Raw genomic sequence first — 26589 nt, 5'->3', positions numbered from 1 at the left:
CGGCCAAACCACCCCGCCCGGACCTCAGAGCCGGGGACGAGAGAGCCGGGCGCCGCCACTTTGGCGGAGACGCGCCTCGGCCGCGGCGTCGGGGACCCGGCGAGGGATCGAGTACGCCCGGTGTTCGTGGACGAGCTGCACCAGGGCCGGAGCCTCCGCCCCGCCTCCTCCGGGCGCCTGGGAGAGGAGAGAGGGCTCAGTCCCTGGTCATCTCCATCCCACACCTGCAGGGCAGAAACCTGCTCCTCCCGCTCATACCCCTTCATCGAATCCCTCCGATGTTGGCTCTATCCGGAAAGTACGTCCAGAATCCGGCTACTTCTCACTCTCTCCCCGGCCGCCTCCCCTAAGCTCAAATCCTCTCTGACCCCAAGCGAGGACGCCTGTTGCCTGTCTGGATCTCCCGCCTCAGTCCTCGACCCCCAGGTAGGCTCCCCAGAGTGTGCCTGTTAACACCTAGGTCAGTTCACGTGCCTCCTCAGCCCAGAGCCCTCCCGCATTGTCCCCTCTAACTCAAAGAAATGCCCAGGTCCTCAGCAGGACTCAGGAGGCCCCGCGTGACCCCCCTGCGTTCCCTCTGGGCTCTCTCCTCTCTCCCCCTCTCCTGCTGGCTCACTAGGCTCTGACCACATTGGCTTCAAGGCTCTTCAACGGACTCATTGTCTGGAACCCTCTTCCCCAAGACAGCGGCCTGGCTTCCCCCTCATCTGGGTCAGGTCCTTGTTCAAATGTCATTTCTCACTAGAGGTCTCTCCTCACCACCTATTTCAAATGGAAACTCACGCTACCCTTCTGTCTTGCCCTACCTGGCTTTACTTTTCTCCACGGCACTTATCTTTGGATGTGAACCTGGGGCTGACCGCGTCCACCTTTCCGCATCCACCGGGAGTAGAGTCAGCCTGGCAATGAAATTGTCATAGACACAAACAGCTCCCAGAGAAGGCAGGGACAGCTTCTGGATGAGCACCTAGATCTAGCTGTGCCTGAAGCATCCCCTCCTTAACTTTTTGGTTGCGTGAGGCAATAAATTACCTTTTGTTGCTTCAGCAAGCTTGGCTTGGGTTTTCCGCCATGTGGTAGGCTGAGTGATGGCCTCCAACTATATTCAGGTGCTTGTGACTTTGGAAACAAGGACTATGCAGGTAGGATGAAATTAAGCGTCTTGACATGGGGAGATTATCCTGGATCATCTCAGTGGCTCTAAATGTCTACAAGTGTTCTTATAAGAGGGAGATTCGATGCAGTGAAGGCGACGGGATCAAGGAACCGAGATGCTCCTCTGTTGACTCTGAAGGTGGAAGAAGGGGCCGGAGCCAAGGGTTGTGAGGGATGAAGTTCTAGAAGCTGAAAAGGGAAGCAGACGGCCTCTCCCCTAGAGATTCAAAGGGCGCACAGCCCTGCGAACATCTTGATTTCGGCCCTAGGGAAACGGACTTCAAACTTCTGAAGTTTGTCGTCATTTATTACAGCAGCCATAAGGAACTAATACATGCCGTTTGCAGCGAGACTCTGAACACAGAGGGATACATACTTGGCATTTATTTGGCGCTTTCTGTATACCTAGGTACCTACTGCGTGCTCACAATAACCCAGCCATCTGCAGGGTAACTGAAGCTCAGAGAGGGCAATTCACGTGCCCGAGGTCACAGAGTTTGGAAGTGAGTCGAGATCTGAATCCGGGAAACTCGGGCTCTAAAGCCGGCCCTCACAAATTCACCCTCACCCGCCTATGGGGGATATTCGCACACCTCTTGTGGCAGTGTTGGAGATAATGCGACTGGCTAGTATTTATTGGATACTTACGAGGCTGTAGGAACTGTTCTGAGCAATTCATGGGTATTAACTCACCGAACTCAGCCTATGAGGTGGGGACTTTTATTACCCCCATCTGACAGATGAGCAAACTGAGGCACAGGGATTAAGAAATATCTACATAAGATCGCACAGCTAGTAAGAGGGAGGGGCAAAACGTGACCCCATGATGTCCCGCCCCTCTGTGATGATGAACCCTCCTCATTTGCCAGATGGAGACCCGAGGGCCCAGGGAGGTGCAGGAATGACTCCTGCACTTAGCAATGACCAGCCTCTCCTGGGCTGGAGCCCAGGCCAGGCTGCTTCCTCTGTTGTCAACGTGCTGCCTGACCTCAGGCAAGTCAACATGTCTCTTGGACCTCAATTTCTTCACCCGAGAAACGAGGGGGTTGGTCTGGATCAAAATGTGATGCTCAGAGCGCCCCCATCGGCATCGTGGGGAAAGGCGGGTGAAGCGGGCTCAAATTTGCGCGTCACCCACAATTCCCGAGTCAGGAGTTCTGGGGGAGGGGACACTCCTCACCATTCAACAGCCTGACTGCCGGCCATGTGCCGTGCACTGCCCTGGATTCTGGTAATAGAGCAGTGACCTCCCTCCCCTCTACTGTGGCCCAGCAGAAAATAAACAAGTAAAATACTAAGTATGTCGGATGAGGGTTCATCAAAACCAGTTGAAATGCACCCGTGTTCATGAACACACCTCGCGCACAAGAATTTAAAATGCGCTGTATCCAACAGTTTTCTTTTTCTTTTGGAGAGGGAGAGGGAGCGTGAGCGGGCGAGGGGGGCAGAATTTTTTTTTTTTTAATGTTTTATTGATTTTTGAGACAGAGAGACAGAGCATGAGCGGGGGAGGGGCAGAGAGAGAGAGGGAGACGCACAATCCGAAGCAGGTTCCAGGCTCCGAGCTGTCAGCACACAGCCCGATGCGGGGCTCGAACTCACGAGCCGTGAGGTCATGACCTGAGCTCAAGCCGACTCTTAACCCACTGAGCCACCCGGGTGCCCCAAGGAGGGAGGGAGAAGCTTAAGAGCGCCTGTCCAGTCTCCCCACTCCAGTCCACCCTCCACAAGGCCCCAGAAGGCCGTCTTCACCCCAGGCTGATCTTGCCCCTCTCCTGCTCGTGGCTCCCCAGCAGCCGACGCCAGCGACAGCCCCCTTGATAGGCTCCCCTCACCCGCTCCAGCATAACTCTCGAGATATTTGCCGGTGGTCCTTACCTTCTGCAAGTAGGTACTTAACTCTTCCACCAAGGGGCGCTAGCACCTGTTGTTATGCCCTCTCAGAGCCTCGGTCAGAATCCAACTCCTGCTACAAGGCACAGTTCAAACCTGCTCCGGAGGCACACACTCAACCTGGACCCTCCCCCCTCTTACACACGCAGAGGTCACCCCCAAGCACGGCCCGGATCCCCCCCAAACAAACGATGGTCTCTCCCAACCAACTTCACCCCCCTCACCCGGACTCACAATGAACCCGCCCACTCCAACCGCGCGCCTCCCCGCCCGGTGAACTCGCCCAGCCAGAGGCCCCGCCTTCTTTCCTTGGCAAAGGTCTTCTAAGCCCCGCCCCGCCCTTCGAACCTGGGTCCCCCGAAGGCCTCCCCTCTTCCAATTGTTTCGACCCGTTTGTCTCCTCCCCCTTTCCCCCCAGCATTTACCCCCGGCCTCCGCGACAAAGGTCCCGCCCGCCCAAACGTCCCTTCAGTACCCAGGCCCACTTCTCCCACCCCTCTGCTGGAAACTTGGTGTGTCCCGGAGTGGCAGAAGGGAACGAGAATCGGGCGAGACCATTACCCGAAGAGGGGGTGACACAGGAAGGGCGTCCCTGTTTAGGGACCGACCGCGCCGCTGGCTCCCCTGGTGCCTTTCAGATTCGAGCGGTGTCTCCCCAGACTTCGCCACCTCCCTATCGCTGTCCCCTCCCCACTTAGTGCTGCGATCCTCATCCTTCGGGCCAGACACCCAGCCGTCCGCGGGTCCATTCACGCGCTTCCGACCGCCTCAAGCGCATGCGTGGTGCATTTTCGGAAGAATTCGCTGGCCTTTATCGTGATGTTGATCTGGTCTAACAAGTAATGGGAGACCCTCCCCATGCAGCGTCACCAAATGTCAACCCACATCTTCAGTCTCTCAAAAAGAGAACGGGAGAGGCGGTATATAACGACAACCAATCACCGGGGTTCTTGGCACGCACTAGAGAGAATAAGGGCATTATTTTCAATTCTCCAACCAGCTTCGGTAGCAGAGTTAGTATTTAGCCCCATTTTCCACAGCAAGAAACTGAGGGCTTGGGGTTCCTGGGTGGCTCCGTTGGTTAAGCATCGGACCCTTGATTTCGGCTCAGGTCACGATCTCATGGTTTGTGGGCTTGGGCCCCATGTCCAGCTCTGCACTGAAATGGGGGAGCCTGCTTAGGGTTCTTTCTCCCTCCCCCCCCCCCCTCTCTCTGCCCCTCCCCTGCTCTCTGTCTTTTTCTCTCTCAATAAATAAACATTTTCAAAAAAACAAATGGGAGCCATTGTAAGTGCAGAGGTGGAGGTTTGGCTCGGGGGACGGGGGACTCTCCGCTGTGTGTCCATTGGCAAGTCACTGCAATTCTGTGACTTAATTTCCACAGCTGGAGAATGGGCACAATGTCCACCTCCCAGGGTGTTGGGAGGGGGGCGGATCATAGAGGGCATCTCTTAGCTGTCACCCTCAGCGCTGGCTTCATTCCCAGGCTCTATCAAGAGGCTGGCAAGCAGGTCTAGGCCTGACCCCCCCTCATCCTGGGGCCTCTTCCTAGGCCTGAGAGAACCTTCAGTAGCCTCCCACCCTGAGCAGACCCATTGGCCAGGATTCAGTCACGTGCCCCTTGTTAAACCAATCGCTGGCACCGTGGCTGAGATTGGCCTGGGCTAGTCATTTGAGGGTAGGCTCCACGGGCGTCGGCCAAGTTGTCACCTTGGCATACCGGTCCAGGTGAGGGAGGAAGAGGCCCGAGCTGCCAGGGGGAATCTACTCATTTCCGGCCCCTCCATGCCATCTGGCCCCAGGAGGTCTTGTCGATAGAAATGACCTCTGGACCACCTGACTTTCTCTCCAGGTCTGGGCCTCCCCGCCTCCCCCGAGAAGCCAGGAACTCAGTACAGAAACCAAAATAATGCTGTTTTATTCCGATCTTGAAGCACAATAGTCCAGACTGTTCCCTTCTCCCACTGGAGAGCCTCCGCCCCTCCCCCCATACCCCTTCCCCCATTCAGTCTCTTCTGGAAATGACCAACCAGAAGGCCAAGGGGATCCAAGCATCCAGGCTTTGGGGACTCTCAAATCACTCCCCTGTTGCTCCTTCTCTCCCTACCTCCTATACCTTTCCTTTCCATGCGTCTTTTTTTTTTTTTTTTCCCTCTGTCCTCCAACCTGGCCTCCTTCTCTCCTGCCTCCCTCTGCTTTCCCCCATTTCTGCCTCTGTTGTCCTCTCTCCGCGGGTCTCCCTGCGAGCTTCTCTCCTCTTTCCTCCCCCCTTCCGTTTGTCTGACACTCCCCTTTGCTTTCTCCTTCACCCCTGCACTCTCTGGACGGACCATCTGCTCCTGCCTGGGCTCTCCCCGTATCCTGGTGTCCTCCCCTCCCCCAGCTTTGTCCCCTCCTTCCTTCTGCCCCCCGTCTGCCCCCCCCTTCTATCCCCTGTCTCATCACACATCTCCTCTCCTGAGGGAGGCCCTCAGGAGCCGTCCTAGCCGCCACCCTCTTCCACACTGTGCCTCCAGGACCTCAGAGACCACTGTCAGCTTCCCGTAGGGCCCAGAGAGGCAAACGGCCAAGGTGAGGTCCCTGGATGACACAGGAAGTGGCCAGAGGGACTGAGGTGGCCTCCTTGGCCTCAGCCCTGTTATCTTTGGGATCGAAGAGCGCCCTCCTGCCCTCACAGCGGAGGGTGGCAGGCGGGGGCCCGATGGGTCAGGGCTCTGGGGCTCTCCCCCAGCAGTCCCTGAGCAGGTCCATGTGGAATAAGGCTGCCCCCGTGAGGAGGCGCGCCGCAAACAGGTGGCGGCAGGGCAGACGACGGGCGGCGTGGATAGAGCAGCTGCAGCGGGTCAGGGCCCTGTCCAGGAAGAAGTCCGAGGTTCCGTCCTTAAGGGCAAACCCAGCTCCAGTCCAGTGGAAACCCCGGGTCCCGTGCTGCCTGGCGAAGGCCAGCTCTTCGGCCACCAGTTCCGCCAGCTCTGGCCCGCAGGCCGCTCGGAACTTGGCCAGGGGCTCCCAGTCCACCTCCTCCTCTGCGGAGGGGCAGCAAGGCCTCTTTGGTTCCCGTGGACCTTCTTCTTGACCCCCTTCCTGCGGGCTCTCCCCAGCGGCCAGGCACACTCTCCGCGTCCCTGCCCATTCTGGATCGCCTTCACACACAGTTCCCACGGCGGGCCCACACGGGACTCCGCTCCCCAGCCCTAGACACCTCCCTCCTGCACCCCCACACCCCATCCCTTGTTCTCCTCGGCCCTTGGGGCCCACAGACCGGGCTCCCTGTCCGTTCTCCAGGCCTGTCACCCTCGTGTCCCCTAGATGGACCAGAACTACATCTTCCAGATCCCTTCTTCTTTTGACCCCCAACCTCACTTCCCTCTCTTCTCCAACCTCTGGCCCTCTCTGCCTCTCATCTCCCCACTGGGGCCCCCTTCGGTCTCCATTCTCAGGGACCAACTCCCTGGGCTTCTCCACATGGTGCCCCCTCCAGGTCCTGACCTCCAGCCCCCTTCCCTTCTCAGCTTCCAGCTGAGGCCCCTTCCAGTCTCTGGTTTTCAGTCTGTGTGCCCTCTCATCGTGCAGCTGGCCCCCCCGCCAGGTGCTCCCTTCAAGACTCTTGGCCCTCTCAGGATCAAACGGGGCCCCCCTCCGCTCTGTGGTCTCCAGCACCCTAATGCTGTCACCCTCCAGCTGGGCCATCCTCCAGGTATACCCTTCCAATGCTCTCGGCCCACCGTCCTCCAACCAGGCCCCTCTCCCTACGTAACCTTCTGGTCCCCAATCTTTCTCGGCCTCCAATGGGGTCCCCCTCCAGTCTCTGATCTCTGGCCCTCTCCAGTGCTCGTTCTCCGACTGGGACCCTCTCCAGTCTTGGACCTGCAACCCTCTCCCCGAGTCACTTTCCAACTGAGCCCCTCCCCGGTCTCTGGCCTCCACTCCTCGGGCCCACTCCTTCTCCAACTGGGCGCCTCGCCAAATACTTCCTTCTCTCGGGGTCCCTGCCCAGTCCCCGCTCTCCAGGCCCTTCATCCTTTCCTTCTCCACGTGGGCTCCCCTCCCCGGCTCGCCCTCTGGCCAAGGCCCCCCGCCGTCGGGGCCCTCGGGCGCCGCCTCCCCGGCCGCATCGGCCCACTGCATGGCCACCAGGTCGCGGAGGCACTGCGCCACGCTGCGCGAGGGGCTCAGGCGGCGCAGCAGGCGCCGGCGGTGGCCGCGCACCAGGGCGCACGCGTCCAGGTCCCGGGCCGCCTCGAAGGCTCGGAAGCGCACCCACATGTCGCGGCGCGGGGCCCAGTTGCGCTCGAAGTAGTCGACGAAGGCGGCCGGGCCGTGGGCGCGCAGCTCGGCCAGCGCCTCGGCGTAGGCGGCGGGCGACGAGGCGCCGGCCAGGCGGCACAGGCGCGGCCACAGGCCCGGGTCCTCGCGGCCGGCGCCGCCCAGCTCCTGGGCCTTGCTGAAGAGCGTCTCCAGGCCCTGCGCGCGGCAGATCTGCACGCGCGCGCCCGGCAGCAGCTGGCGCACGGCCGGCAGCTGCGCCGCCACCTCGGGCCCGGCCGTCAGGCAGCGCACGCGGCCCTTGACGTCGGGCGCGCTCTGCAGCAGCGAGGCCAGCGCGAAGCGCAGCAGGCTCGGCGTGCCCGGGCGCGCCACGCAGCAGGCGGCCTGGCGCGCGCGCCCCGCGCCGTCCACGCACAGCACCGCCAGCAGGTCCAGCGCGCCCTGCAGCCCGGGCAGCCGGTCCACCAGGAGGATGCGCGGGAAGCGCCGCAGCAGCGCCCGGGTGCGCGACGTCAGGAAGAACACGGTCTCCACCACCGCCTGGTCCTCCACGAACACCAGCTTCACCTGCGGGCGGGGCGGGGAGGCAGGGAAAGCGGTCAGGGATCGCCCGGGGGGCGGGGGGGCGCGGGGGGCAGGGAGCCCGGCGGCCCCCGGAGCTCGGTGTCCCCGACGGGGAAATGGGAATTCATTCATTCCCGCGTGCAGGCATTTCTTCCTCCGACCGGCAGGCGGCGGTGCAGGGGGGGGATGGTGTAAAAACGCGACCTCTGGAGGCGGCTTGCCCGGGCTCGAGGTCCGGCACCGCCCTCTAATAGCTGTGGGGTTTCTGCCCACGGGCCGGCCTCTCTGAGCCTCAGTGTACCTACTCGGGGCTGGGTATTCATTCCTTCCTGCGCTGAGAGGCAGGCTGGGGCGAAGGTTCTCAAAGTTAGGGCTGGGAGCAGCGGCGCCCGCTGGGACCTTGACCGAAATGCACATTCTTAGGCCCACCCCAGACCTGCTGAGTCAGAAACTCTGAGGGCCCCACCATCCGTGTTTGACAAGCCCTCCAGGGGATCCCCACGCGCGCTCCGGGTTGAGAGCCACCGGTCTATCTAGCAATAAAGCCGTAGGCTGCGCAGAAAGATCGCCTGATTTGGAGTCCCGGCCCCATCACTTTCTAACCTTGTGACGTAACCTCTCCGAGCCTCAGTTTCCTCCTTAACCTCGTCGTTCCCCCCATTTCCGCGTCTGGGAACTGCAGACGCGTTCCTTCGTGCTCAGGGGGGCAGGTCCAGCGTGGGGTCTAGAGCCCGCGCAAGGCTGAGACCCTGGGGCCCCCACTTCCTGGCTGTGTGTGGCACCCGGCCACTTCCCTGACCAACACCGCCTTGGAAGAATGTTACGAGATACTCCCCGCGACGGGAAGGATGAAATGAACGGAAGCATTTCGAACACCGCCTGGCACAAATGATACATTCGGCAATAGGCGCTCAAGAAATAGGAAGGGCTCTCCAAGTGTTCGCAGTCGCTACGATTATCGCCCCTGCCCCCAAAACCGTGTCCTCCTAAAGGCCCACTCCGGCCCTCCCTTCTTAGCAAGTACCCCGGCCCTCTCTAGCCACCGTTGGCCGTGGCACTTAATCACCCCGAAGCACGTCCCATCTCGACTTGCTTGTTGCCCGTTCACCCTTCCGGAGATGGGAGCCCCACGAGGTGAGGGATGCTGTGTTTTGCATTCCTGATACGTTGAATGGCGCCCATGGCATCAGCTTGCTACCTCCCCGGGGGGACCAAGGCACAAAGCGTGCAGCGATATCCACAGGCCACGTCTCTGGAGTTCAGGGAAGAGTCTAATCTTGCATCCTGGCTTCGGCTCTTACTGGTGTGGGACCCTGGGCTGAGTCGCACTTTCCTTGACTGCAAAACTGAGGCGATGTCTATAGAATAGGGTCGTGGAGAGGCCAAAATGAGATCATTTGTGTCCAAGGCTTGATGCGGATCTAATCCCGCTATTGTTTCTGTGTCACTTGATTCACCGCAGCACTCAGAGGACAGGGACAACGCTGCCCCCCTTTCTGGAACACGAATCTCTCTCGGCTTCTGTCACCCTGAAAACTCCTGGCTGTCCTCCTTCTTCCCAGGCGTCTCCTGTTCTGTCTCCTTCGCTTGCCTCGCCCCTCTTCCACTCCCCACTTCTAAATGTTGCTGAGCTCCTGTCCTCTCCTCTGCTCTTTCCCGTCTCTAGGCTCTGCCCAGGCGATCGCCTCTGGTCACCCAGGCTTTTATCATCTCTCAGTTGATAACTCTCAGTTCTGTATCTCCAGGCTCCAGATCCATCCACTGGATTGCCTCTGCAGGAACATGGCCCCTTGGACGTCTCCAGCGCCCTCCAGAGGTGGGCAGCCCCAAGCCATACTCGATGCTCATTGACCACCCCCACCCCCCCCATCCCCGCCCCAACCTGCCCCATCTCTGTTTCATTTTCAAAACTTCAGATCAGATCACCCCCCCCCACCCCGCTTGAAAGCTTTTCCTTTCCCAGGAATCCCCAATCCCACTACAGGTCCCCCCCCACCCCCAGAGTTCACGCCACACTGTGGGCTGGGCGATCAGACCCTTGGACCTCATCTTCTGGTCCCTCTTGTCCTCCTCGGCCTTCGTCACTCTGGGCATCGTCATCGCACAAAAGCCACTGAATGGGGCAGAGGGTTGACGGTCAGCCTCGTCCTGCAGGTCCCTGTCGGTGCCAACCCCCAGCCGCAGGGCCAGGATCTGAATAACTTAAGCACAGATCTCTCCACAAACCGTTCTGCCATCATCCAACCTCTTCGTACAGGGTGGTTAAAAAGCACTGCATTGTTCTTAGCTTTCAAGGGGAAGGAAAAAATATCCTCTAATTGAAAAAAAAAAAAAAAAAAGTCTGGTAGAGTCCCAAGGGAACAAAAAAAAATTTGTCTTCCCGACCCAGAAGCCTTATAGTCAGCATCTTAACCAGTGTTCGAATTCAATAAATGGTATGAAAAAGCGTCGTAATCTTACAGCTGATTAGTTACTATCCCCCTACGATTATTTTCAACCTATCCTGAGTTTTGACATCATTGCTTGACGATTTATCTCAGCAAATGTTTCAATCTAGAACTGCGCTCTGTCCAACCTGTATAGCCACCTGTAACTATTTGAATTTAAGTGAATTAATATTTGACAACCTATAAAAACTCAGTTCATCAGTCACACTAGACATATTTCACCTTAGGCACACGAGGCTAGTGACTGCTCTCCTGAATGCCGCAGGACATTTGCACCATCATAGAAAGTTGTGTCAGGGGCGCCCGGGGGGCTCAGTCAGTTAAGCGTCCGACTCTTGATTTCGGCTCATGTCACGATCTCACAGGTTCATGAGTTGGAGTTCCGCGTCGGGCTCCACGTTGACAGCTCAGAGCCTGCTTGGGATTCTCTCTCTCCCTCTCTTTCTCTGCCCCTCCCCTGCACTCACTCACTTACTCTCTCTCTCTCAAACTAAATAAAATAAACTTAAAAAAAAAAAAGAAATTCCTGTCAGACAGCGCTGGTGTAGAAATTAATGCAAAGACAAAGTTGTCCTAAGTGGAACGGGTTTAAAAGAGTGATGTGTTTCTATAGTCTTGAGTTCTTGTCCATCTCTCCTCCGGAGTCAGGAGTAACAGAAAAGTAAATAAAGCAAAATGTATCTGCCAAGAGGCTTTCCCAGAGCAGGCAGGCACTTGGCGAGTTTGAACCTGATCTCCATTCTTCAAGGGAAAATTCAGATTTCTGATCTTGGGTTTTGTTTCTAAAGAGGGCACGGAGGCTTTCCTTCCCCCCTGTTTGTTCATCAAATGGCGTTGATGGAGAGTCTACTGTGGGCCCGGCACACGGGCATAAATGAACCCAGGGCGGCTAAGCGTTCCAGACCCTGGAGCCAGGCTGTGGTGCTTCCTCTGACCAGCTGTGCGAGCTTCCGCACCGGCTGTGTGGCTCAGGGCAAGTGTCTGAACTTCTCTGGGCCTCCGCTGCTCACGCCTGCAAAGGTGGGGCGCACCATCACGTGGGCTCATTTGCACGAAGCATGAAGACCAGTGCCTGGTCCCAGATCAGTATGTGCTGAGTGTCGGCTGTTTTTATGGGTCCCCGCGCACGGACAGCGTGCTCAAGAGAAAGGCTGATGGGACTGAGGTTGGTGCGGGGACCTCCGAGTGAGCGAGGGCCACTGCTGAGAGGGGATGATCATTTTCCTTCTATTGAAGATAGGGCAACCGAGGCAGTGAAGGATTACCTCAACCCGTCTGGGCTGTCTGAGCTCAGCATATTCCAAAGAAAGGTCTGGCTCTTGCCCAGCTGCTGGGAGATAAGAACGTCCTGCCGGATAAGAGTGTCTGGGCGCCTTGGACCACTTCTAGATAGTCTATGCGAAGACGGGAATGATTTATGATGGGGGGGCCTGAGCCACACAGTATCATCCTGACCTCCAGAGGGGCTGGAGACCCAGGGCGGCCACTCAGGCAGTCAGGCGCGTCTATGTGGCCGAACCCCAGCAAAATCTCTGGACCGGGGCTCGGGGAGGGGGGCTCCTCGGTTGGCAATACTCCAAGCCCGTAACACAATGTTGCTGGCAGAGCCGAACGCCAGGAGAACAAATAGAAACTCACTGTCCTCCCGCCTCCACCCCACGCGCCTTTTTCCCTTTGCTGATTCTTAATCTGTGTCCTTTTCGCTGTAATGAGCTGTAGCTGGGAGTGTAACAGCGTTGCTGAGCTCTGTGAGTCCTCGTGGCAACTGAGGGCGGCCTTAGGGTCCCCAACTACACCGGGGGAGGGGGGTGACTTGCCCAGGGCCACGGAGCTAGCAGGTAACGGGGCTGGGGATCCAAGTCCAGATCCCTGAAATTGTTGGGGGAGAAAAAAAGCAAGAAGCCGAGGGAGACGTGTGGGGGACGCTGCGGAGGGGGGGGTGTGTGTGTGGCGGCCTTTGCCAAAGGTGGGGGGTACCTCAGTTTCCCCCAAATATGAGACTCGCTACCAAATATTTACGGAACGAATCTGACGTGCCAAGTGCCAGTGCGGGCACTGAGCGGGGTGGGGGGGGCCATCAGGACATCTTAAGAGTAGGAGGAGGTGAGGGGCACCTGGGTGGTTCAGTCGGTTGGGCGTCTGACTTCAGCTCAGGTCATGATCTCGCGGTCCGTGGGTTCGAGCCCCCGCGTCGGCACCACACAGGACGGGGGTTTTTCTGTGCCGAGGCCTCACCTCCTCCGATGCTCACACCAGTCCTGTGAAACAGCTGCGATTATTACCGCCCCCATTTTCCAGATGGTAAAACTGAGGCACAGAGAGCTTCCGCTGCTTGCCCGGGGTCCCGCAGGCAGTGAGCGGCAGAGCAGGAATTCGCACCCAAGGCGGCTGGGGCCCCGAGTCCCTGTTCCTGCCCACGCTACCCCCTCGGCCTTCACGAAAGCAATCCCACGGGCCTGGTTCAAGGGCGCGCGGCCGACAGGTGTGAGGACTCAGGTGCGGCCAGGGCGTCATCTCAGACACACAAACAGGTAACACAGGGATGCGGCCGCCGTCGACGGTGGGTTCCACAGACGTGAACCCCAGAAACCGCGGCTCGCGACACCTGCCACCCACACCCCCTTCCTCCGTGTGAGCGCGCGCCCCCTTGTCACACGATCGGAACGGCCCTGGTCTCTAGACTATTCCCGACCTGAGGGAATAAAGATAATAGCTCAGTAGCCGAACGTACAGGGCCTCCTGGCTTCCGGGCAGTGTTGTCGCAGGGACGCACACATCCACACGTCCTACGAAGGGGTGTGTGCACTGTTACCCCCGTTCGACGGATGAACACGCGGAGGCCCCGGGGAGCAAGCCGTTTGCACCACAGGGGATGTCCCACAGCTGGCAAGGTCGGTATGGTACATTGGGACCCTGGCCTATTTTCACTTCTCTCTCGCTCTCTCTTTTAATGTTTATTTATTTTTGAGAGAGAGAGAGAGAGAGCAGGGGAGGGGCACAGAGAGAGAGAGAGAGGGAGACAGAGGATCTGAAGCAGGCTCTGGGCTGACAGCAGAGAGCCCGACGTGGGGCTCGAAGTCACGAACCATGAGCTCAGGACCTGAGCCAAAGTCAGACGCTTAATTGAGCCGCCCGGGCGCCCCTCACCTTCTCTTCCAAAATGAACCATTTGAACGTGCAAAAAGCCCACAGGGTCCAGGGGTGTCTGGGTGGCTCAGTCAGTTGAGCGACCGACTCTTGGTTTTGGCTCAGGTCATGATCCCAGGGTCATAGGATCGAGCCCCCGTGTCGGGCTCAGCATGGAGCATGGAGCCTGCTTGGGATTCTCTCTCGCTCTCTCTCTCTCTCTCTCTCTGTCTCTCACTCTCTGCCTCTCTCAAACGTTCACTCTCTCTAAAAATAAAATTAAATTAAGAAGTTTAAAAAGAAAAAAGTCCACAGGGTCCAGAAATCTAATCATATGAAGCTACACAGCCACAGCCTTCTTCCTCTGCTTTTCCACCCACGCCAACCCCCTCGCTGTTCCTGCGCCTGTTCCACCTCCTGGGTGTCTTCTGGAGCTTCTTTCTGTGAACACAAGCCAGCATAGCCATATAGTCTCATTCTCTCCCTGCCGCGCACAAAACAGCACGTTACGCACAGTTTTGCACCTTGCTTCGCGGTGTCGTTAACCTCAAAACTGTATCTGAGCGATCTGTTCGGATCAGCTGCCAGAGTCGTTTGCAGCATAAATTCCCACCCGTGGGACAGGGGCCAACGCGGTTGTGTGGACAGACATTGTCCAGCTGTCCTCCACCGTGCCTGTACCGGTTGACCTTTTAGCGTACGTACAAGTTGCACACTCAGATCAACATTCACCTTTCTCAGAAGGCAGGGCATACCTGTGAGAGAAGACGCCACGTTTCTGTTCCAGCTCCCTCTCTGCCCAGAAAGCCAGTTGGCCTGCTGGTTACCCTAGAGCCTGCCAGAAATGAGGTAATGGAGATGTGACGGAACACCTCAGCCCATCATCGCTGCCTTGGGGCAGATCACAAAAGGTCTTAGCACCTCCCCGGATGAAGCGGCTACGGAAGTCTTGCCCACGAACCGTGGCAGTGGCTTTTGGGCACACTACTCTTGTCCGGTCCGCTCCCCAGACCACGGCCCAGACCAGCGGGCCACGGCCACTCAGGGGGTCCCAGGCATTTGGCTTTGCAAAGCAATCCCTCCAACAGACAAACAAAACAAAAACAAACCAAAAAAAGTAATCCCTCCCACAGGAGCTGGCTGGGAGGAGCTACAGAAAAGGAAACAGCAGGAACCAAACTCAGGAAGCTGGAAAACAGATGGACAAGCCGATCGCTCCCCACTCCCCGCAAAATAAAGCCCAAACCCCCAACCTCGTGATTCCTGAACCAGCAACTGGAAAATGCTGAGGACCGACAGCAGCATCTTCAAAAGGAATTGGCAGCACGAGGCAGGGTGGGGGGGTCAAAAAAGACAAATTGGTGGCCGTTTAAGAAGCAGTTAGACCTCTCAAGGTCAAGTTGCCTCTCATCCCCAGGTGGCTGGAGGTTTCTTTTGCGAAGAGCGTAGAACAGAAAGGGTCCCTGGCCTTGCGGACCACAGGGCCATCTGATGGGGGACAGGGCGTCCCAAAGCCCTCTTCCCCCGTTTGGTTCCTGGAAGCTGGCAGCCTGACTTTTACCCATCCTCCCCCCTTCTTCACTTTCAAAAAAGAAAGACTTAAAAAAAAAAAAAAAAAAAAAAAGGAATAACCCATTCACTAGTCTGTCTCTTGGTGTTCCAGAACATCTTCCTCATTTTTTTTACAAGGATTAAGGTGGGGGTGCCTGGGTGGCTCAGTGGGTTAGCATCAGACCCCCGGTTTTGGCTCAGGTCACGATCTCGTGGTTCGTGGGTTTGAGCCCTGCATCGGGCTCTCTGCTGTCTGCATGGAGCCCGCTTCAGATCCTGTCCCCCTCTCTCTCTGCCCCTCCCCTGCTCATTCTCTCCCCCTCTCTCTCTCTCTCTCTCAATAAATTTTTAAAAAATAATAAAAAAATAAGCGTCAAGGCCAAACCACAGACTCGGGAGCCGACCCTGGTTTAGCCAGGGTCTATGGCAGCTTCCAAACTGGAAGTTAAAAGGACAATCCCTTGACCTTGAAGGCTTTCATCTGTCAGTAAGCTGCTTCTCATGGAGGCAGCCCTACACAGCACAGGTGTTTCCAGAAAAGACAGCCGAGGCTGATTTATTTGATGGTGGACCGTGGAGGACGGAATAGCTCGGCAAAGACCAGTGGGGTGGGGAGCGCGTGTGTGCGAAGCCCCATTTGACAGAGCAGCAAACCGACTTGGGCGCGACCCTCAACTCTCCGGAGGCTAGAACTGATGGGAGGGGGCCCGAGCCTCATTTCCAAACTGGGGAGTAGCTGAGCAGTGAAGAGAACATCCCCGCATCTCAGACGGTGTAGGGCTGAAGTCCAGCTCCGTCACTAGGTAGCGGTGTGGCCTCGGGCCACTCGCTTGCCCTCTCAGTGCTTCAGTTTCCTCGTCTGTGAAACGGAGGTAAGAATGGTGAGGTCCTTCCTCCACACGCTCTGGTGAGCTTTCAATGTACAGCCGCTTAGGGTCGTGCTTAGCCCATGATTCAGTGCCTGACAAATGTTAACTAACGTTAGCACCAGTATTAGGTGTGGGTAGAGCGAGCCCGTGCGCACTCCAGTGCAAGCAGGGGAGGGGAAGAGGGAGGGAGGGAGGGAGAATCCCTAGCAGGCTCCGCACGGTTGGCGTAGACCCCATCGCGGGGCTTGATCATCACGGCTTGGCTCGTGAGCTTAGGATCAAAGCCGAGATCAAGAGCCAGACGCTTAACTGACTGAGCCACCCAGGTGCCCTGACTTGGGACCTCTTCCCTGCACAAGAGAAAAGAACAGTCGGGGCAGTACGTCGTCCCCCCACCCCCCTCACCCCCTTCGTTCACATCCACCCTAGCTCTGAAAGCAGCAGAAAGATTTCTCTTGGACAAACAGCTCGCATGCTCCAGCCTCTGAACCTTTACACAGGCTATTCCTTCTGCCTGGAACTCCCCTGCCTCTGCAGATCGAGTGGGGGAGGGGGGGTCCCCTGCCTCCGTTGTCTCCCCTGTTTCACCAGCATTTCCTTAAGAGAGACCTTCGGTGACCCCTCAAACTAAAACCGCGCCCTTCCAACTAACCGTCCCTCTCCATGTCCTCGCCTGATGCTCCCCGACCCTACTCCTCACTCTGTCACCTCCCTCCGTCACCTTCGGTGAGGAAGCCCCCTCCCTTCTGAGCCTTGATCTGGATGTTTCCACCCTGCAGGCATTCGTCAGACTACGTGCTTCGCGTCTGTGCGTTTTCTACGCGTGTCGTCCAGGTTTGCAAAATGTCTTTTAAAGGGCACTTCCTGCCCTTCCGACTCGTCTTCTTCCTAGCCCCAACCCTACCGACATCTGATCGCCTTTGGGTGCGACTCAGGACGCGAGGCGAGGGAATTCTAGCCTGTTCCTCTGCAAGGCAGCCCCAGGGCCAGGCGCGGCTATTTCAATCGCGATTAGTTAAAAAGAAACGAAACTTAAAGCTCGGTTCCTCGGTCCTACTGGCCACATTTCAAGTGCCCAATAGCCACGCGTGGCCAGGGGCTACCGTTCCGGGCAGTGGAGAATCCCGCTCCCCCGCATTTCCGTGGGGGCAGGGAGCTCTTCCGGCCCAGCGCCTCGCTGGCGGGCCAGGTCCCCGCCGCCGGGGACCACGCGTCTTGCAGGCTGCGGCCTCCCCAGCACCTAGCAATAAGCACCTGGCGAATGACCGGCGCGGAGGAATGGATGAAAGGAGCGAATGGAGGAGTGGGCGGATGGATGAATGAATGACCCGCGAGGCTCCGGCGTGGCTGTCCCCCGCCCCCGGCTGCCTCTCCCGAGACCCCACCTTGGCCTCGGGGTCGGTGCGGAAGAGCCCCTCGAGCACGTGCAGGGCGTCCAGGACGCCGTGGTCGCGGCCCTTGCAGTAGGAGAGCAGGCGGTGCACGTCGGCGGGGGCCACGAACTGCTTGGAGATCTTGTTGGTGGTGCGCACGGGCAGGCAGGCGTTGGCCAGCAGGTGGCCCGGGCGGAAGTAGTAGGCGAACTCGAGCGGGCAGGCCGGGTGCGAGTGGGTCAGCTGGCACTCTGTCACCACGAGGCGGTCCCGCAGCGGGCTCAGCTTGACGATGATGAAGGCCGGGCAGCCGGGCTGGGGGGGCCTGCGGGAGGAACGACCACCGCCGCCGTCACATCACCCTCTGCCCTTGTCCTCCTTCTCTGTCTCTCTCTCTGTCTCCTTTTTTAAATTTTCATTTTATATACTTTTTTTTTCTAATTTATTTTTTGAGAGAGAGAGAGAGAGAGAGAGCGTGCGCGCACAAATGGGGGAGGGGCAGAGGGCGAGAATCTTAAGCAGGTTCCACACTCAGCGCAGAGCCCCATGCTGGCCTCCGGCTGGATCTCACAGCCCTGAGATCATGACCTGAGCCGAAATCAAGAGTCGGACACTGCCCCCCCCCCCCCCTCCCCCCCCCGAGCCGCCCAGGCGCCCCTGTTTTCTAAAATTAAGAATTGTTTCCAGCACAGAGAAGAGAGAGGGCCTCACGATTCCAACGGTCGTGTGACCTGGGGCGAGTGGCTTCCAGCCTCTGTGCCTCAGTTTCCTCCTGAGTTGAAAGGGAGAGAATATGGATGGTGCCTGTCTCCTAGGCTTGTTGTCAGGGTTGAAAGAGTTGATGTGTGGAAAGCACTTGGCTTCCCGTGCGCTCAGGGTTTGCCGCGGCTCTTTACCTACGACGGCACCTCGAGAGCGATTTAGCTTATCATCTTTATCTCAATTTTAAGAAAGAAAACACTGCCATTTCCCATTTAGCGGTAACAACATCGCGAGTGCAGGGCCCCTGTGCACCTGCCCTCCCCCAAAAAGGACCCCTCCCTCCTCTGCCCCCCAAAGTAGCCACCTCCCAAAGTGGGTATTTTGCCTTCCTGCGTATGTTTTTAGCTACCCGTAAGCAGCAGGAGGTAGGTTCTTAGGTTCGGAAACTTTGTCTACGTGATGAGGCGCTCAAGCTCACCAGGCATCGAGGGAATGCAAACAGCAACCCCCAAGGACATGCCACTACACGCTGCCAGAAGGACGAAATAAACGTGGGCCAGGAGGCGGGGCAGGCCCGATTCGTACTTCTAGACCACGGGCGTGTAAAACCTAAGTCACTTGTGGGACACTGCGTGACACGATCTGCTAACGCTGATCACGGATGTGCCCCTCCGGGACCCAGGATTTCCACTCAAGCGTGGGGAAGTAAGCAGGGATATATTCCTCAAACGCAGCCCTAACCAACAGTAAGAGGGACCAAATTGTTACCGTCCCCGGCAACGTGGATCATCTCCCCAACCCGCCGAGCGAAGGAAGCCCGACGTGAAGGGTGATAAAGCACCACGCGTCCCGTTTATCGCGAGTTCAGGGGCGCCTGGGTGGCTCAGGTGGGTAGGCGTGCGACTCTTGATTTCGGCTCAGGTCGTGATCTCTTAGGTTCGTGAGTTCGAGCCCCACCTCAGGCTTTCTGCTATTGGAGGGGAGCCTGCTTCAGATCCTCGGTCTCCCTCTCTCTCTGCCTCTTCCCCGCTCCTTGTCTCTCTTTCTCTCAGTCTCTCTCTCTCTTTCAAAAAGTAAACATTAAAAAAAAAAAAAGAGGGGTGCCTGGGTGGCTCAGTCGGTTAAACGTCCGACTTCGGCTCAGGTCATGATCTCGCGGTCTGTGAGTTCGAGCCCCGCGTCAGGCTCTGTGCTGACAGCTCAGAGCCTGGAGCCTGTTTCAGATTCTGTGTCTCCCTCTCTCTCTGACCCTCCCCCGTTCATGCTTTGTCTCTCTCTGTCTCAAAAATAAACTTAAAAAAAAAAAAAAAAGAAATTTCAAGAGGAAAGCCAGACTGCTGTGGAGAGATCAGAGAGAGGTCACGACCTCGAGTGGTTAACCCTAAGAGGGGGGAGTGTGAGGGGGTTCTTGGCACTGGACGCGTGTATTCCCTTGTTCTGGGTACTGGTTACATATGCATCTTATTTCCGGGAAATTCACTGAGTTGCATACATACGCTGCGTGTGCTTTTTTAAACATGTGATGAAATTAAGGGTCTTGCAATGGGGACGTGATCCTGGCTTATCCAGGTGGGTTCTGTGTACTGACAAGGGTCTTTGTAAGGGGAAGAGAGAAGCAAGAGAGGCAAATCAGAGAGAGAGAGAGAGAGAGAGAGAGATGTTTCTCTGCTGGAGGAGTGGCAAACCCAGAGGAGGCTCCAAGCCCAGGAACACAAGTGCATCTAGAAGCTGGAAAAAGGAAGGCAGCAGATTCTCCCCTGGAACATCCAGCTCTGCGGACACCTTGATTTTTTAGCCCCGGGAGTCCCGTGCTGGACTTGCGCCCCCTCAGAGCTGTAAAATCACAGATTTGCATTGTTTTAAGACCCTCCAGTTTGTGATCATTTGTCACGGCAGCAACAGGAAACTAGCCTGAGCATCACATTCTATATATACTTTTGCAACTTGCTTTCTCGGTGCTTTTCCACCCATCAGTTTTTCAACACTGTATCCTTTGGCTGCCCCACATTCCACTCACAATTCTTCCAGCTCTACGTTGGGGTGTTTTGTTTGTTTGTTTGATTTTTATTTTCATGTAATCTCTACACCCAACATGGGGCTCGAACTCACAACCCCGAGATCGAGAGTCGCACGCTCCAACTGACCGGCCAGGCGCCCCTCTAGTTCTCTAGTTCTAATTCTAGTTCGTCTCTAGTTCTCTCTTCTTACAAACAACGCTTTGATGACACCCAACTCTCTCACCCGTCTGTGTGTGAAAAGAGCCTGTCTGTCTAGGACAATGGTTCTCAGACTGCAGGGCCTGGCCCCGTAGCTGAAATTGATTTAGGGGGTACAACCAGCATTGTAAAGAATGAAAGAGAAATGGCGGGGCTGGGGAGGGGGGGTGGGGGGACAATCAGGGTGTATTTCCCTGACAATAATACTTAAAACTGACATCGGCTTTTGGAAAGGAGGCTCCGTGTTTCTCCATGAGGGACGCTAGCAGCATTTTTGGTAGGGGGTTTTTATGTTTGCAGACCAGGGACTGGCCGTGCTTTTTCTGCAAAAGGCCAGACAGTAAATATCCTCTATTTGGTGAACACGGCCATAGAGCCCATGTAAATGCATGGGCCTGGCTGGGTTCCAATAAAACTTTATTTATGAAAAAGAGCTGCAGGGTGCACCTGGCCAAGGGCCTTGTAGTCTGTTGACCCCGGTGACACAGGCTGTCCAGGGCTTGGCGAGTCATTACGAAGCCTGACTCCCAAGCAGTAAATGCCAGGCGCGCTCCCTAAAACGCTCCCAGATTGTTTCCAAATGGCCCCTGAGAAGGGTGAGGCTCCTCAGCAGCCAGGGTAAATATTTCAGAACTGTCTCCGTTAAACCAGAAGGGGACCCTCGACACGTTCCTTTCCTTCTCTGCGCAGGAGGTCAAAACCCAGGGAGCCTGCTAGATTGTAAAAGTCTGCCAAAGACGCGTGAGACGCTTTGCCTTATTTAAAGTAACAAAAATAACACAAGTTTGGAAAACCTGTAAGCACACAAGTCATTATACACAAGACACAAAAATGTCCAGCCACCACAGTGCTGTCGGGAGGGACTGAAGGAAGTTTCCGACGTGCGGTCATCTTTGACCAAAACGGCCAGTTCGTGGGGCTCTTAACCCGACACGTTTCTCCCTGGATAACTCACGGGCTTTTTGTGAAACTCTCTGGTCTGGCGTCTTGTGGCCTGAGTGTTTCAGCCCCGAGAACAAGCCCCCCCCCCCCCCCCCCCCCGCCCCGCTCAAGAGAGGTCACACTTCCGTGAGTCCCCTCTGGGGTTCCAGGACCTCCCAGGACTGGCTACTGAAGCCTCCAGACGCTAGTTTTGCACTTTCTTTACTTCACACCTGGCGGGGGGGGGGGGTGAAATAATGCCCCCCAGCTCTGAATGTGAACTCCAAGGGGGCAGGAATCTTTGTTTTGCAAACCGCTATCTTCCCAGCACCGAGAATGCCAGAATGCCGGGAGGCGCTCCGTAAATAAATGACGTGGAATGATGGAATCCTGTTGTACGAACCCCCCAGTACCCAGGCAGTCTGCTCGTTACATCAAGCCACCCAGTACCAAGTCCTGCCTATGGCGCCTTCTAACCTCGTCCAACCATCCACTTTCCCCCATCCCCACTGCCACCGGTCTACTCGGTTCTTTCCTTCTTCGTCCTCCTTTGCACCTAGTTACCTCCTACGCATCCTTCACGGCTCAGACTCAGTGTCCCCTCCTCCAGGAAGACTTCTCTGACCATCCTCTGGGAAAGGGGGACAGAATGGCCAAGGAGACAAAGTCCTGATGTGTGTTCTTGGGACCCTCAGTCCCAGCCTCCTCCCCGGCCTCCCGTCTCTCTCTTCCGGTCCGTCCCCCCCCCACCCCCCCGTGGCCCCCGGAGGGATCATCCTAAACCCAGAGCTGCCCCTGCTCACAGCCCTCCCAGGGCTCCCCCAAGATGAGTCCTGGCCCCTGGACTCAGCCCCGCCGGGCAAGACCCTGACACCATTCCCCCCACATCTGCTGCCCCGTCACACACCAGACACCCCCTATAGCACCCTGGCCTATGGGCTGCTCCTGGGTTGTGACACCGGACAGGTGCTGCCTGAGCAGTTGGGGGAAGAGAGGGTCTCAGAAACCATGGGCCCCCAGTCATCATCCCTGAACTGGCTTGCTAATCCCCCCTTCCTCCTGGGCTCCCCATCCCGGGACCATCCTGCTGTCTCCCCAAAGCCACCACCAGCCTGTCAATCCCCAGCCCTGCCCCTCCTGTCCCCTGGCTCCCTGTGATATTTGCAGAGCACTGGGGACAGTGCCTGTGCACAGCAAGCGCTGCGTGTTGAAGTCACATACATACATCCATAAGTGTATAAACAGAGAGAGCCCTTCGAGTTTTCATTTACTGGTCACCTCTTCCAGGAAGGCTTCCAGGAGCACCCCATAAGCTCTCGGATGGAGCTGCCCACTCCTCTTTTATCCCCCTCCCTCCCCCCTTCAACTTCTTCTCTCTCACAACTGCCCTCATTTCCCTTAAAAATAACATTTTGGGGGGGGGTCTTTGTCTCCTCCATTAGGTACTCAGCTGCTCAAGCGCTGAGCAAAGTGCCCAGCAAAGAGCGTGCACTCAGTTGGTGCTCAATAAGTGTTTGTTACTTGGAATTGGGTTCTGTTAACGAAGAGAGATTCCAGGATTGGGCCCAAGCCACTCGCAAACTCTGGTGTTCTAGAGTTCTCTGTGATGATGGGTGTTTGACGCTGCTCTGCTTCTGGGTCTCTGCTTCTACATAGGCAGTGAGTAAACTACCGAGAACAGTAAACTCCCAATAAATGTTTAAATAACTACGGTCAGAATCGCTGTCAGAAGGTGCTCACGTCGTCTTTTGAGCGACGTGCCTCTATTAGCTCATTTAATCCTCACAAAACCTAGGAGATCGATGCCACGACTTCCTCCACTTTCCAAGGCAGAGGACTGAGACCCAGAAGGGTGACGTCACTTGCTCGGTGTCGCTGGCTAACTGCAGCAGGCCTGGGGGGTCGGAGGCTAGGCTGCTGGCTTGAGGCTGTGCTCTTTGACTTCTAGAATAGCTGTCGTTTACCGGGCCGCCCATGTTCCAGGTACCTGGTAAGTGCCTTCCCCCATCTTGGTCTCACGGTAACCTCACAACAGCCCTGTAATACGGAGCCTGTCTTTAAGTGCCCCGTCCTTGCCCATGGCTCTCCAGCCAAGGGTCTCAAACTTATGCACCCACAGGGACCAGGCGGGCGAAACACACAAGCGGCAGGGGCCACGTATGAGGCAATGGAGAGCGGTGGGGTCTGGGGCAAACCTGAACGCCATCACCCAGTCTAACTGGAGTGGCCATCTGCCTCGCAGGAAGGTGGGCTCAGCCTCTTCCTGTGTTTCCAGAAAAGCCGGAAACCAAACATTTTATGGGGAATGCTCTGATTTAGAAGTGGGGTCGATTGAAACACCCTTGGCCACCCGGGTGAGTCTCCCGGGTCTCTTTTGGGTGTTTTGCTTGCCCCTTGTGACATTATGTTTATAGGAAACTGTGAGCTTGTTCATATAATGTGTCAGTCTCCCTGTCTTGCCTGAAAGTTCCACGAGGGGAGGGGATGTGTCTGTCCCGCTCAACCCCTGCTCTCCCCAGTGAGGTATCGCTAGCCCCTGTGTGGGACCTGGCCCCGTATTTACGGAAAGCGTGGATGAATCTTTTTCTCTTTGTCCTGTGGCTTTCTCTGCAGCTCAGTCTGGCTCTGGTCTCTTTCTGTGTGTCCCAAACCTGGCTCTCACCCAGTTTTCTGACTTTGGCTTGGGTCATGATCTCACGGTTTGTGAGTTTGAGCCCCGCGTGGGGCTCTGCACTGACAGCTCGGAGCCTGGGGCCTGCTTTGGATTCTGTGTCTCCCTCTCTCTCTGCCCCTCCCCTGCTTGCACACACACACTCTCTCTACCCCTCAAAAATAAATACGTTAAAAAAATGTAAGTCTGGGGCGCCTGGGTGGTTCAGTCAGTTAAATGGCCAACTTCGGCTCAGGCCTCTGTCTGGCAGTCAGTGAGTTCAAGCCCTGCATGGGGCTCTGTGCTGATGGCTCAGCGCCTGGAGCCTGCTTTGTATTCCGTGTCTCCCTCTCTCCGCCCCACCCCTGCTGTGCTCTGTCTCTCAAAAATAAATAAAGGTTAAAAAAAAAAAAAAAAGGTCTGTAATTGGAGCCCACCCTGTCACTCACTGTGTGTGCGCCTTTGTCCGGCCAGCAGACTGGCTGTCTCCCTTTCTCCCTTACTCTCGGCCTCTCTGCAAGGTGTATGCATTTAGCAGTTTTAGCGGGCATGTCTCCCTCCGGGTCTTTCTCCGCGGGGGGCTCACTGCCTACTCCTCCCCGTTGCTTCCCCTCCGCCCTCCCCCCCCCCCCCCCCCCGCTCCCCGCCCCCCAGCACCCAGCAAGGGGCAGCTCAGCTCACGCACCCCACGGTGGGCCGGCTGGGGGCGCGCACGTCCTTGCACACGAGCCGCACGTAGCTGTACTTGAGCACGTCGATGAGCGTGTAGAGCGGGGGCGCGCTGGCCCAGCGGCAGCGCGCCAGGTGCATGGAGCTCTTGACGAAGAAGAGTGCCAGCCGCTGCTGGCACCACGCGTCGAAGAAGCGGCTGAACTCGGCCCACGAGAAGAAGGCCCGCTCCCGCAGCTCCTGCTCCTCCTGGCCTGCCGTGCTGGGTGGGGACTCCATCCTGGGGCGCCTGAGGGGAAGAGGGGACACGTGGATATCAGAGTCGTCCCCATCAGGGTACCCCACCTCCTCCGTTTTCCGCCCGCCTCTTTGGTGCTGGTGCCTCTTTCCAGGTGGGGTCCACGGCGGGATGCACCCCCATTAATATTTATGTATGAATCTACGCTCCACCTTCGGCTTTCTCCCATCCCTGCATTATTCCTTGGGACAACTGGAGCCGGTCATCCTGGTCCCTGATTTCAGCTCTGGCCCCTTCCTCCGTAGATGTGCCCCTGGGTACAGCTGGGGTCCCTCTCCCAAAATGGGACTCTTAAATTCCGTGGTGCACACCTCCTCAAATGTGTTCCCTCCTTCCATTTAAGACCTCCTCCCCCTCCTGATGTCTCTCCTCCACTTGGCCGCCACCTCTAGCGCCCCCATTCTTATGAAACGCCCCCTTGTGTCTCCTCTTGGCCCTAACCCACATCCATCTGTGCCCTCTTCTAAAGATGTTCCATCTCCAGATGTGCTCCGACGTCCAGTCACGGACCCCGCAACCCCGGTCATATTCTTCACGCACCTGTGGCTCCCTCCTCCCAGGATGTATCTCCGATATGCAGCCGCTGCCCCTCTCCCAGAGGTGACCCCATGGGTCGCCACATCCAGCTGTAGCCCCTGCCTCCGAGATGCTCCCATATCCAGATGTCCTCTCCACATCCAGTACGTACTTTGCGCCCACAGGTGTGTGCCCCATTCACTTGTGGCCAATTCTCACAAGTGTCACCGATATTTGTCTGTGGTCCTTCCTGCCCAGACGCTCCCCCAAGTCCAGCTGTGGTTCCCTCCTCCCATTCGCAGCTATCCTACTCCCCAGATGTGCATCCTGGTCCTAGACATGGCCCCTGGTCTTCAGATGGGCTTCATCACCCCAGATGCTCCCCCACGTCCAGCTGCGCCTCCCCACCGGGTGCAGCCCCTCCCAGCCCGCCTCTGTCTCCCCAAGCCCTCCCAGCCCCTCCTGCCGCGGGCCCTCCCATCTCCGCTGTCCCACCCAGCTGTGCCTCTCCCCTCCCCCAGATGTGCACCCTTCCAGCCCCTCCCCACTCACCTACCCGCCCCGGAGCGGCGTCCACCTCCCACAATGCTCCGCGCCGGGGCCAGGCCCGGCCCTTGCTCCCGGGATGCCCCGCGCGGTCGCCCGCCTCTCTTCCCGCCGTGCCACGCGCAGCGGCTTGCCCTGAATCTCCTTTCCCCGTCAGTCACTTCTCGGACCCACAGCTACACCCGCCCACCCCGAGCGAGGGAAAGCGCGGGCCGTTTCCCGTCGTGCTCTGCGGGAGGGCTCACCCCACTTCACCCCTTTTCCTAGTAGCCTCCGGTCGGGGAGACTACAACTCCCAGCGTCCCCCGGGCGGCAGCGGCGGAGGGGACGACGCCCGGGCCCCGCCCCCCCGGCGCGGCCCCGCCCCCGCCCGCCCAAGTCTGCGCGCGAATTCCGTGGCGCCAATTGAGGACTGCAGTCGAGCGCCGAGCGGTTCCGGGTGTGACGCGCGAGACAGCGGCGCGCGGGGCCGGCGCGAGGCAAGTGGGGCTGCCGACGCGGGGCTGGGAGACTGGGGGGCGTAGCGCGTGCCGTACGCTCGGGGCCCACGGCTCCGCGGGGTCGGTCGGCTGCAGAGGAGCCGGCGTGGGAGATGCTCAGGGGGCCCAGAGCGTGGCAGGGAAGGGAGAGCGCCCGCAGCGGGTCGCTTGAGGGGGCGGGGGGCGTCCGCGGGAGAGAGAGGGCCTGGTAGAGGGTAGACGAGGGCCGGAGTCCGCAGGACCGGACGGGGTTTGAGGAGAGGCCTGGAGGGGCGGTGCCTCCGCGGGGGGGCGTGGTCGTAGACGCTCGAGGGGAGGGGCGGGGGGGCGGAAATGCTTGATGGG

General features: G+C 57.7%; 1 protein-coding gene across 3 annotated transcripts; it reads right to left on the bottom strand.

Moving 5' to 3' along the window:
* Positions 1-5475: 5475 nt before the first annotated feature.
* ZSWIM9 (zinc finger SWIM-type containing 9) lies at positions 5476-26055 on the bottom strand. 3 transcript variants are annotated; one of them, XM_086690253.1, is made up of 4 exons: positions 25772-26055; positions 24422-24694; positions 17260-17572; positions 5476-7884 (listed from the first exon to the last, which is right to left on the bottom strand). In XM_086690253.1, exons 2-4 carry the CDS (start codon positions 24682-24684, stop codon positions 5755-5757), a joined length of 2706 nt encoding a protein of 901 aa, XP_086546379.1. In that variant the 5' UTR covers positions 24685-24694; positions 25772-26055; the 3' UTR covers positions 5476-5754. The 3 variants fall into 3 exon arrangements, with proteins under 3 accessions (XP_086546379.1, XP_086546378.1, XP_086546377.1); XM_086690252.1 differs by having other exon boundaries at positions 25776-26054; XM_086690251.1 differs by lacking the exon at positions 25772-26055 and adding an exon at positions 25244-25640 and having other exon boundaries at positions 17129-17572.
* Positions 26056-26589: the final 534 nt, after the last annotated feature.

Source organism: Puma concolor, chromosome E2 (assembly GCF_028749965.1).
Source record: "Puma concolor isolate L17-30 chromosome E2, mPumCon1.1.hap2, whole genome shotgun sequence".
Lineage (NCBI taxonomy): Eukaryota > Metazoa > Chordata > Mammalia > Carnivora > Felidae > Puma > Puma concolor.
This window is presented reverse-complemented; position numbering and strand designations above follow the sequence as displayed.